Raw genomic sequence first — 12,511 nt, 5'->3', positions numbered from 1 at the left:
ATGTAAAAGCATGTGCAAGGTAAATGCTTATTTTACTCTTACCTGAATCAGTGATTTCACCACGGTTCGGTGTACTCATCATTACAAATGGCAAATTAAAATCATCATCTGGGCATTTGTTAAAACCCTGCACAAATTTAAAAATTAGTTTCTTATGGGTAGATTTGTAAAGAAGGATTATAAAACCCAGAAAAAAAATTACAGCTAATGTGAAAATAGAATTTTCCATTAACAAATCAACTACCTATGATTTTCAAAGCCCAAGGTATTGGTAATGGCTTTGGAACTTTGCTTCTTACTTCACAGTGGATTTTCAAACTGTTGGTCTTCTGTAGTTTGCTTTATAGACTACACTGTGTCCAAAGTGGAAGCTTTTGATGACAAGAACTTACTAGCCTCTGCATGCCTCTACACAGTTGCATGGTAAAGGACTCATTAACCAAAATGATTTTTTTTTTTTCAAGTCCAGTATTTGATACTTATTTTTTGCTTTATTCCTAAGAGTACTTGTAAAACATATCTGATTATGTTCTATCATGAAAATTTCATTTTACAATGTGTTCTAAAAGTCATGGAAATTTGTCTTGTAAATAGTGTAACACATCTCCTGTCAGAATATCACATTGAAATCTAAACATATTTCATAAGGACCCTCAACATGAAAAAACATCTTGTTGAATTCACCTAACTCAGACCCTAGCGACAGAACATTTTCACTGCGCGCTGGATGTGGTGGGACTGATAAAGCCAGGAAGGTACCCAAGTGGTGTACTTCCCACTCACTGTTCTGAGCTACCCACATCAAACATGTATTTATCATCGGTGATGTACAGTTAAAATACATAGCAGATGCTCGAAAAGGCGACTCTCTTCAGCTTTGATAGAAAAAAGTAAAAGTCTTTGAAGTGCTCGCCCCCAGCGAGCACTTATTAAGAACAATCTTAATAGTTCGCAGGAAAGTGAGTTGACCGCACACGCCGTCACGCATACACGTGCTTTCCAGGACGGCGGCTCAGGGCTTCGCTTGGGGACAACTGGAAGGGCCGCTCCCTCCCCGCGCCGCCCTGACGGGCCCTCCCACCCCTCGCCCGGCTCCCGAGCAGCGCAAGGCGAGGCAGGTGAGGCGGCAGCACCCTTTACCTGGCACGGCCCCGCTGCCCGAGTGCTCGCCTGGGGTTTGACTGCAGACACCTGGCCACCGCTCAGGCGCGGCGGCACGAACAATTTAAAGGGTTTTTCTTTTTCCATGGCCTCGGAGAAGAGCGCAGGCCGCAGCGCCTCACGGCGGGCACGCCCACGCGCGCGGCTGAGGGGGGACAAAAGGGCGGGAAGCGAGCACGCGCGCGCCGGAGGCGGGAGGGAGGTGGTGCGCGCGGGGCGGGGCGGGGCGGGGCGGGGCGGGGCGGGGCGGAGCAGGCCCCTCCCTCAGCGGCGCGCGGCTGTGTTAGGGCGCCGCCTGGTGGAGGTCCCAGACCTGGCAGAGCAGCGCGGTCAGGCGCGGGTCCTTCGTCCGCCACGTGACCAGCACCGCCGCGTGGGCGTGGTTGAGGCTACGCAGCTCCGTCAGGCGCGCGACGAGGCGGGCGAAGCGCTGGGGGTCGCGGGGGTGGTGGATCTTCGAGTGTTTGTAGAGCAGCCCCAGCAGCGGCTCCTGCAGCTCCTCCACCCGCCGCTTGTTCTTCAGCAGCGGGCGGTCTGCGGGGCCGAGGCGGGAGAGTGCGGTTAGCGGGCGGGGCCGCGAGCCGGGCTACCGCCGCCCCTGAGGGCTCGATGGAGGCGGGCAGCGCCTGAGGTGAGTGAGGGCCCGTGATCACACGCGTAACAGAGTCCGTCCGTCCCTCCCCCGGTTTACCTGAAAAAAACACGGTCGTTGCCACAAGCAGGGCATATTCCGCTTCGGTCACTTTCAGTTCACCCATGCTTCTGTAGAAGTAAAACAGCGCGGTAATAAACTCCTCGGTTATACCTTAAAAATGAAATAAAACAATCATAATGTTATGTCAATGCAGAAATGGGCACCGCTGTTACAAGTCATCTTTGCCCTAATTTTTTAAGACTCTGGGCTGTTCCATTGCATGAAGTAGTAGCCAGCTTGGTGAAAACAATTTCTGAATTAGTAACAAAAGTTGAATTGCAGTTGTACTGCAGAGCTCAAGCCTTTATCCTAGATAAGCCAACCCACCACCTCTTCGTTCCCTGAGGATGTAATGCCTGTGCACGCAACCGAGCAGCTGGAGGGAGCGGAGAAGAGAAAGAAGAGAAGAGAACGCGCAGCGGCCACGCTGACAGTGTTGCTCACTGTGATTAAGAACAGAGCCGGCAAAGCAAAAGATTCCCAGGTGTTTTGATTCTGAGACCTCCATTACCTGTGGTAGTAGTGGAAGTTGGACTCTCTTCATCGTGAGACATTTCCATGGAGTAAATGTTTTTATCAAGAGTTTGAATGTGACAGCATGTCCCATGGTCAGAAAGTCTTACATGACCTGAAACAAAATAGATGACAGTTCCCAGCTAAGCTTAATGTGACTTTAAGTGTTTGTCTGCATCTGCTTTGCAGATATATACCCGGAAATGTGTGAATTTTTCCCAGATCCATGTGGGTAGAAAAAATGGTTCTTTTTGACATCCAGCACCAAGTTCTTTGGTGGCATTATTGCTGGTCAAGGTCTCTTGTGTTAAACTTGACACAATATGTAACATGTCATTAATATGACTAATATTATCGATGCACCCCACAATTTGCGAAAACACTCAAAAATGTTGCTCTTTCTTTGGAACTAATGAGAGGAAAACAGAGACCCAGTTATTATTTTTTTTTTCATTTTTTGTATGCTCTTTGAACGGAAAAAAGTGCCTATAGAAGGTGTGTGGGCATTACTGTTACTATTCTAAATGCCACTATGCTTGAATAGGAAATTATTTGAGATTAAGTGAACTAAAATGAACAGAAGTTGTTTCAAAGTGGCAGAACCTCCTACTGGTGTTAATAGAAAGCTTGTTAGTCAAACTTACTTTCACTTGTTGATGGCTGGCATTCACTAATTCTTTGGTTATATATTTGGGCTGCACGCAAAAACATTGCCTCAACTGTTGACCCTTTTAGCAGCGCGATCTGATCTTCACTAGCTAAACTTTCAAATCCTGCAGAGAAAGATACATGTTAAGAATCAACGAAGGATGTGGCTGTCTTTTAAGCCCCTAACAGGAGTTGATAAAATTGTTTTTTTTAATAAATGCCTTTACTGGAAAGGAAGAGCCATAGTTAAAAGATGCATGTACCAAAGACTCTTGGATCTGTCTTGCTAGTTTGCAAGTTAGACAAGTAAAAAAAATAAAAAAAAAAAAAAGTGTGGTTTTCAGGGTCCTGTGTTAGAAGATTCACAGGAAGACACAAGTAAAAACTTTGGGACTTTCAGATCTCTTCCACCATAGTGCTAAATTACATCAAATGTCTGCTTTAGACATGTTGATGGACTTTAGTAATTAAATTTTACAAATGTATTTAATTACATATTCCCTTGTTTTTTATGAAAGAAAAATATGAGTAGGAACACCTAGTTAGTCCCTTTTCTGCTGCTTTTTCCAGGAACATCTGGGTTTTTTTCTTTGATGACTACGATAAATTGCAAACTGAATAGGATTTCAGAGAATGTGCTGAAATAGTAATTCACTCAAGATGGTATTTTGAGTGTACTTTCAGAAAATGTCTCTACTCCATGGCAGAAACCGAAAAGAAATATAATGATAGCATGCTTTTGAAGTGAATGCTTCCAACTTGTGACAAGTAAATGGTAACCCTGATTGTTAAGAGTTGTAAGAAAAAATAGTCAGTTGAATGAGAATTTTCTCAAAGTCTGTATTATTCTCAGATTCATGCCTTTAGTATGGTTTCTGCCTCTTAAAAAGAGTCACACTGTTCAGTAACATTTGCCAAAGGAAGGAACTTACCTGGAAGTCTTTTTGTGAAATCCACTAACACCTGTACGTGGACAACTGCTGTCTCAGAGAGACGGAGAAAACTTTCCTCAGGACTTGCAGTTTCTTGCAGCTGCGTGAAAAAGTGTTTAGATATCTGATGTAACCCAGATACAGTGCTTAGGATAATAATAACTTAGCAATGATTGTTCTGTATACATACAAACTTCTTTGCTTCCTCAAGGGGAATTGTGTATTTCTGGTGCGCTGCTACAATGTGGTCAAGAAGATGATGTTCCCCTGGAGTAAGTTCCATTTTCTCTGAGATCTGTCAAAAAAATAAACCAATCAAGTGACAATGACTTGGAGCAGAAAGAAATTATTAAAAGAGATATTTTAAATAGAAAAATGTCACACTTTTCCAGATCTTGTTGTAGATGATACGTGCTTACTATTCAGTCCCTCATCTTCCAGTTTTATGTTGCAAAGAAAACTGTTCTTCTGCTTGAAATTCTTCCTGAGTCGCTTTGACTTGCACTGTACTTCAGTCAGCAAACCTGAGAGGAAGCATGTATCAATACGTAAATTTTCAAATAATTACAATTTGAAATCATCAATTTTATTATTATTGATAACGAGTCTTGCATCAGAGGAGCTATCACCTATAAGGAGTGAGATTCCTAGAGAATACGGCAATTGTTATTCATTAGGCGAGTCAGTGTTCAGTATCCACCAAAGGCCTGAGTGTTTGCAGTCTTCTTATGTTATCTTGCTTGTGGCTCTGTGACATACAAGTGTAAGAATTTTTAATGAAAAACTATTGCGCAATTTTTTTTATTTTTCTTTTTTTCCAAACACAAAAGCACATCTGATATGCTTACTGCTGTCCTGTCAAGGTTCAGGATATTTAGCTGTCTCTTGTTAGTACTTTCTTATTTTTTCTTGTAATGTGTTTGAACAGCAGTTCTCTTAACTTCAGGATGAATGTCCCAAGCATTGGTGGTGTCTGCAGATGAAGATGCTACAGGTGCTACAGACTCCAAAGGTACATTTTCCTACAGTTAAATGAAGTTTAGACCAATACCATTTAGCTCTAATGAGGACTTTGGAGAAGGTTTTATCCGAGTTGATTAGTAAAGCAGCCAGCATGGAAGGAGCACTTACATTCAGCTAGCATTCCCACAGCTTTACACTTCTTCAGGCGACATTCCTGACACTTCCTTCGCATGTACATGTCCATTTCACAATGACCACCATTCTTGCATCGATACACTGCATTTTTGGTTATGCTCCGTCGAAAGAAGCCTACGGACAAGGATCAGGTTATGACTGAGGGAATCTAGGGAGCTTTATCTCATATTGTTTTAAGGAATTAAAGTGTCTTTTGGGGGTTTTGTGTGGGTTTTTTTTCAGTGGAAACTTTACCTTGATTTTAAATTTGCTTTTTAACAACATAGTTGTGTCTTCCTTCCGACTAACATTAATGACTTTTTTAGGACCAAAGCAGCTTCCGTATAGCAAGTAATTACTACTTGCATTTATTTAATAATAAGTAAAATTAATAGCACTGAAGTAAATGTATAATAAATGGTCATGAGAAAGCCAGCACCTGCTTAAACAGACACTATTCTAGTGAATAATCAATGCAAAAATCGGTTGCATGAAATGCTTGTATTAAATACATGCTGTGAAAGCATTTCTTCAAAAAATGTTACACAAATGAGATTCTGGATAAGCGTGTTAGAAAAATTAGTAGAATCTGTAGAATTCTGTAGAAAACTGTAGAATCATCAGCTTAAAAAATAATGAAATCTGTTTGCTTAAATCACAGATGTGGAACATTATGTTGAGCACTGTGGAGCCAAGGTCCTGGCTAAGGTAGTGGTCAGCCTATTATCTTCTTACCTTTACAGCCCTCGCAGGTCAGTGCGTTGTAGTGGTAGCCTGAGGCTTTGTCACCACAGACAACACACAGCTCCTCCTGCCCCTTCAGTCTCAAAGAAGAGTGGTTTAATCTTGGCCGTTTTAGCCCCTGGTATCCAGAGTCATCAATGTGGGGAGCCATGAAGGGGGGTTTGCTTAATTCACAGCTGCTGATGACACACTGCCCGTCGCTGTACTGAGAGTCCAGGCTGTATGTGCTGTATTGGGACTGAGAAGGTTGTGACTGTAATGCTGGAGGAGGAATCTGAACTGTTGAGTACTGGCAGTAAGGCGCAGTTTGAAAATCAGTGTCTTGCAGCTGATAGTTGATGTGCTCCGGTAAAACATCTAGATACAGAAGAAATTGAAAATGAAATAAAAACCTGAAGAGTATCTTGACATCAGCTACTTGAAAGTTTTAAAATGTTTTATAGATTGAATATTTATTAATGAATATTAGAGAAACACAGAAGGGCAGACTGGCACGTTCTTTTTAAATGTGCTACCTGTAATGTTTTTAAGTAAAACCTTGGATGTAGTGAAAATGGATTGGCAATAGTTTGGGCAATGTCATGTGTATGCCACTGGATTCTTGTTAGTATGTAATTGAACATCATTTGCCAACTGATGATATAGCTACCTTTGATTTTACACTGAAGTGAAAGTTGTCCACATTACAGAAGGATATTTTCCTGTAAGTTAGTGAATTTGTTAATGAGTGAAATGTTTGATATTGATACATATTTCGGGCTTAATTTTGAAAATGTTGCACAAAAAGAATCTGAGAAAGATAGTCCAGAAATAATAGAGTGGTAAAAATTACTGTGACAGGAGTCTTAAAGTTGAAATTCAGTAGAGTAAAAAGCAGAGGCTTGGTTTTTTTAGTATTTTTGCACGTACAATCCTTTATAGTTAAGAAATTTAATTTTAGCAAAATGTATGTACAGAATTATGAGGAGAGTTCCTTTCTGTCTGTAGAGTTTTAATTTTGTCCAGCCCCCCTTAAATGTACACAGCTGTACAGAAGAAAGCTTGTGCAACATGCATCATGTTTCATTCTTCCTTTTAGATTGTCCAAATCTCTGTAAAAACAAATTGGAAAGGGTTTTCTTGAGCAATTGGGAGGTCTTTTTCTTTTCGATGGGCTTTGGGGCCTGCTTTTACTCATCCAGAATCAAATTGGTTATTGCAATTATATATTTATACATCATATAAAAATATATAAATATTATATATATAATTAATATTAAATTATATATATAACCATTATATATTTATAATGTATCTGGAGTACTGTAATAAAACCTATATCTTCTTCATACAAATCAAAGGGAGACAGCACCAGCATAATCGCATCATATACCAAAATCTGTATGAGCACATGCTTCTCTATTTCAATACAATTTCAGTATGGGCTTGATAGTCAAATGTGTAGCTTCTAAGAGCTTGTAAAGATGAACTGAAATTAAGAAAATAATGTGTTCATTTTACTATACTGCTTTTTCATAACATAAAAATTTGCTTTACTCACCATAATACTGTATGGGTTCAGGAAGATAATACCCATCAGGTACAGTGACAAATGTATTTGCCATATTCTGCTCCCAACTGCACTGTTTCATTCACTTTGCTATGTGATAGACTTTTAAGAAAGGAACCTAGAGAAATGGAAAAAATAAGAGAAACTTCATGTGAGAAAGAATTGCTGGGTAGGTTTAGCTACAAAGCTGAAACCAGAAAACTCCAGAATATGAAACAGTTTACAGACCATAAGAAAATCAGTTCTATGTGCAAATTCACATAATACTTTAAATGAGGTTGCAAAACATTTGATTGTGCAGTAGTACGGATTCAGGGTAGAGTCCATTCCTAAATTTCCAAGTTACGTTTAGAACTGTTTTGCTCCTGATTTTACACAAAACCACGTGGGGGAATCTGACTAATCATTGGTGAATTCTCTACTTCAGGAAGAGATTAAAAGGAGCTTCACTGGGTAGAAAAAACTTGCTTTCAGAACGAGTTAAGAGCATTTGCACTAACGTGGATGTCGTGAATGTTCTGTTTCTGCACAAAAATGGGCTTTTAGTGAATTTGCTTCATTCACTTTTTATGCAAATTTGAAGAAAGTGAATATAGGAAAACAGTCTGTAAAGGCCAATATAGAATATCTCGTCTTCCCCATGTAAATATTCTTTTATGCTGTAAAAGTTAGCTTTGGCCTACTTAAGCACTGCATAATTTACATTAGGTTCCAATTTTAAGAGCCTGTATTCCCTTAAGAGTACAAAGCATCCCGTGAAGACCAAAAATATTGATCTCATGTAGGAGGTACTGGTCTCTAGAGAGCTTGTCTCTGTCCCTTGATTATTGAAGGAGCCTGGGCTCCTCCAGCGTTGGATGCTTTGATGTTCACCATAACAAAGTGTACTGAGAGCTCACAGTGATGCAGTTGGGGCAGAATAGCTATTGTGCTTTGAGTTCACCAGGTACCTTATTTTTCAGTAATTTCACTTTATAGAGAGGTTCTGAAAAAGTGTGTTCTAAAAATTCTTAAAAGAGTTTTAGAAAAAAAAGGATGTCTGTATGGATACTAGCATCAGCTGGGTTTGTGTTTACATATGTGTATAGCCAGTCTCTGGTATTGCTTAGCAATTGAGTGGTAATGGAGTGGCCGTTAGAGAAGTAAGTAGGAAATATTTTCCTTGACCCCTTGTCCCTCTGCATGTGTGGTATGTATGAGAGCATCACTAGTTAAAAGTATGTTGTATCTGATGTCCATTGAGTAAGGACTCGACAAGATAATTTGTCAGCGAACTCTCACAGGCTCATCCTGAGTAGATGGGAAAGACAGAAAAGGTGAAAAAGGCAAGTATTTGGCAAGTATAGAAAATCAAACCTCCTACGTGTGCGGCAGAATTCTCTGTATATGCCTCTTGCAGAATTTACAGCAAATTGGGTTTAAAGATCTTCCTTCAAAGACTGACATGTTGGGTTTTGTGCAATACCTATGGTTAGCTACAGCTGAGAAAATGAAAATATTTCAGGGAATCTGAATTGAAGTAATGTCTTAAAAGACACACGTCCCTTCCCCCAAAACGACATATCTTTGGAACTGAACACTTTCTCTTCATGTTGTCAACGGAAGGTGAAAAGATGCAGTGAGGCTGGAATGCTGGTTTTTTTGTTATCTCTACTAGTAAATATTTGTTTGAAAGAGAAATGACTCACTGAATCAGGAGGTCCTTATCAGTTAGATCAATTTGGCCTGGGCAAAGTCTACATTTTTCCCCAAAAATGTGTATTTGCTGAATAAATGTGTTTGTTTAGAGTAGTTTCTCTAAATAAAAATAATAAAAGAATGGAAACTAAAATAAAATTACATTGATCCAGTTTGATAAAAATATTAAATTGGGTGTGAAGTACGTATCACCAAATGCAAGGTGGTCGGTTGATTAAACATTCTAAATCTTGGAAGCAGACTTTCATTAGGAAAGTTTCCTCAATTCAGGTATTGTATGAGAATGGATTTGAGGATTTATCCCTTCTTACTGATTTTTATGGCTACTAAAAGTTATCAGTTGCAATCACAGAATTCCTAGCTTAGAATGAGACACTGTGAATTGAAACTCTTAAATTAAGAGAATGTTATAACAGTATTAATAGTAAATCCAGTGGTTATTTGAGGAATGCTATACTGTCTTGAAATGAAACTTAATGGTCATGCCTGTGCGTGAATGTTAACTGTTTCATTTTCTGACACTTCAGAATTTAGCGTTAACAAGCTTGTTCTTCTCATATAAAATAGCGTTGGGCTTTTTAGAACAAAAAATATGCAAAACAGAATAACATATGTAAGGAAGGAACTTAATTTTCTAGGACAGGAAAGTTTTGATTATTTATAAGATTGTCCGTTATAGTCTTGTGTTACAAGCTTTCCCTCACCCTTTATATATGAGTCAGTCAGCAGGAGGGAAGCCTCCTCCAAACTTTAGGAGCTGCTGAAATTTCATGATACATTATGTGCCGGTCTCTCAAAAGTTCAGTAGCCATCCCTAATCTCTCACACCTCACTGGGAGTGAACCCTGACCAAAAGGACACTTCTTCAGCCCGCACATACGTTCATTAACCCTTTGCCGTGCAGGCAAGTAAATTCTGCATGCACACAGAGCTTAGCCACGCACTATGAAGCTGTGGAATCCTCGACAGAATGTAGCAGACATGCCCAGTTGTAATTTTCAAAACATAGTAACTTGGATAAAGTTGAAATAAGATTGGAGTAAGAGCTTTGGGTGTTTGAGGCAATTAACAGTCATGCTGTCCCCAAACCAAAGTATTTTGTGCCAATTTTTCTCTTTTCTGTGTACTCAGAATATAGCCATATGTTTTGTGTATGTGTGCTTTGAAAAGGAAGCTAAAAAAAAGAAATATCTTCCCAGAGATGATGCATAAAGGCCTTTAGCTTAAAAAGTGGAAATAACTGAAAACAAGAGAGTATTAGTTTTTTAATAACTTGTTTCGTAGAGCTACAAGCAGTAACACAGTTAGGATGAAAGTCTTTAATCCTTAGTCAGACATACGGACCTGAAATAAAATGTTGTATGCATAAAGGCATATGCTGTTCCCTGCTTTTCCTTCTCAGTTACTTCTCAGGTGCTCGCTCTGCTGGGTATTTTGACGTGTGAAATCCTGATCACTGGGAGGGTGAGTTGGTTGGTTGTTCTTAATTTTAGAAACCTAGACAAGCAGGAGAATTTAAACTTTTTTTTTCTTTTCTTTTTCCCCAGAAAAAGATGTGACCTAGACTCTAGGTTGCTTAAGCCCCTTTGAAAATGTTGCGCTTTTACAGGCTTAGTTTTACAGTAATTAGTCTTCTGAACTAATAATGTTCAATATAAACCGGAATGTTTGTTGATGCAAGGGGTTGGTTATCCATCTAATACAGAAATTCAGCAACATTCAGTTATTAGTCCTAACTGAAAGACTTCTCAATTTATCAAAGGTAGAAGCTTAAAAGAAAAAAAAAAGCCATGAATTGATAAAAGTAAAGTAGAATCACAAACCAGTCACTTAACACAATGTACATGTTCTTACTAGAACACATACTGTACATCTATTGATTGTTACTTATGGTAAAAGATGTTGTTTTTATCATTTTTATTGCTATAAAATACCACGCCATAAAGTAACATGTCATCATCTTATATTATTAAATTTATTAAGATGCAGAACATACTTCTTGTAGAAGAAGCTCCAGGGAGCTCTTTGAGGTGTATGTATTGACAGTACTTTAACTGCTATCATAAATATTTTGACAGTTGAGTCATAGGGAAGTTTCTTGTTTACAGGGAGTTTTAGGAACTCGAGCTGAAGGTCTTCAACATTTATTTAACACACCTTGTGGCGTGTTAATGATCATGTAGTGGAATTAGATGGCACAGCTCAATCTCAGTGTTAATTGAGGTACTTTTTTTGCTTCTGAAAAGCATAGCTGAATTTTTTAATTTGTGACATTTAAACCAAAAACTGAAAAAAAATTAACTGAGCACAATCAGCAGTAACTATGTGTAATGCCAGATGATATATTCAGTTTCACTCGTGCAATTCAGTAATCAGTAATTACTGTAATTAAAGAATGATTTTGCAGGGGAAGTTGTAGCATCACTTGCGTATAAGGTGCATATAGGATCAATCATTATTAAGGTTTTATCTGTTTCTCCCAGTTTTAATGTGCCAAGAAGCTGCCCAAAGCTGCAGCCTGAAGAAATACCACTTCTCATTAAATGTGTTTCTTTCTTGTCATGTAATAATCATAATAAGAATCGGCTTATTTCACTAATGGGTTGTGTTGCAATCATCTTGAAATCTTCCTTTGGAATTATTACCCCATGAATAATTATTTCAAAGGTGTAATTTTTATACATTGTAAAATAAGAGGGTAGAGATAGTTTGCAACTTACAGTTTTCCCGGTACTTTGGGGAAGAGAAACAAATAATTGAATTTAGAAGTCATTTTACTTCACTCCGTATGTCAAATGAAGTACTGTTAGAACAAATTCTTGGCAGCAGCATACTGAATTTAAAAGTGCATGTTTTCTATTTTCATTCAGTCAGACATTTAAAAATAAAGGAAAAAAAAAAAAGCCCAATACCTGAAATATTTTCACATGGCAAACTGATTTATGACTAGCGCAATAGTTTGTAATCCCAGAGCATTCAGAAAGTAAATGAAATACTTACGGTGGTTCCAGAGAGTTTCTTGCTTCCACAGCTGAGTCTGCTGGGCTGTAGCGCTGGTCCCTGCTCTGAGTCCAGCTGGAGCAAACTGGGCCTTTTCCCTATTTATCAGTTTCTGCGCATACACTGGGCTCCAGACACTCCGCAGAGCAACGCTACGGCTCTGAGACACAAACTTCCCACACAGCCTTTTCTGGGGTCGAAGCAAGGGCAGCTGCGAGTCCACATAAATCAAATAATAACTGGGTCATCAGGGACAGAGGCCATGGGGACCCTCACGTCACTGTTTCCCAGAGTTCTCCCTGTCCAATTACTAAATATTCTGCTTTCTTGGTAGAATTTAAAATTCTCCCATTTTGATTGCTTAGCATTGACATGTCTGAGTGTTATGGATAACGTTCATTTGCTGGGCAGAGAAAATATTGCAATAGTATATCT

General features: G+C 39.2%; 1 protein-coding gene across 2 annotated transcripts in view; it reads right to left on the bottom strand.

The window, feature by feature from the left end:
- Positions 1 to 12,286, bottom strand: part of SYCP1 (synaptonemal complex protein 1) — a 34,992-nt gene extending 22,706 nt beyond the window's left edge. Inside the window, exons 1-12 of one of the 2 annotated variants that reach the window (XM_074564510.1) lie at positions 12,077 to 12,286; positions 7,370 to 7,496; positions 5,821 to 6,186; positions 5,080 to 5,220; positions 4,333 to 4,472; positions 4,139 to 4,243; positions 3,949 to 4,048; positions 3,013 to 3,141; positions 2,367 to 2,483; positions 1,853 to 1,966; positions 1,475 to 1,695; positions 43 to 127 (exon numbers count right to left, since the gene is read on the bottom strand). In XM_074564510.1, the coding sequence (XP_074420611.1) occupies positions 43 to 127; positions 1,475 to 1,695; positions 1,853 to 1,966; positions 2,367 to 2,483; positions 3,013 to 3,141; positions 3,949 to 4,048; positions 4,139 to 4,243; positions 4,333 to 4,472; positions 5,080 to 5,220; positions 5,821 to 6,186; positions 7,370 to 7,460 (1,609 nt within the window). In that variant the 5' untranslated portion in view covers positions 7,461 to 7,496; positions 12,077 to 12,286. The remainder of the gene's footprint in view (positions 1 to 42; positions 128 to 1,474; positions 1,696 to 1,852; positions 1,967 to 2,366; positions 2,484 to 3,012; positions 3,142 to 3,948; positions 4,049 to 4,138; positions 4,244 to 4,332; positions 4,473 to 5,079; positions 5,221 to 5,820; positions 6,187 to 7,369; positions 7,497 to 12,076) is intronic. The other variant, XM_074564511.1, reaches the window with a different exon arrangement.
- Between the last annotated feature and the right edge of the window lie 225 nt (positions 12,287 to 12,511).

The sequence above is a fragment of the Larus michahellis genome, chromosome 21, assembly GCF_964199755.1.
Source record: "Larus michahellis chromosome 21, bLarMic1.1, whole genome shotgun sequence".
NCBI lineage: Eukaryota > Metazoa > Chordata > Aves > Charadriiformes > Laridae > Larus > Larus michahellis.
This window is presented reverse-complemented; position numbering and strand designations above follow the sequence as displayed.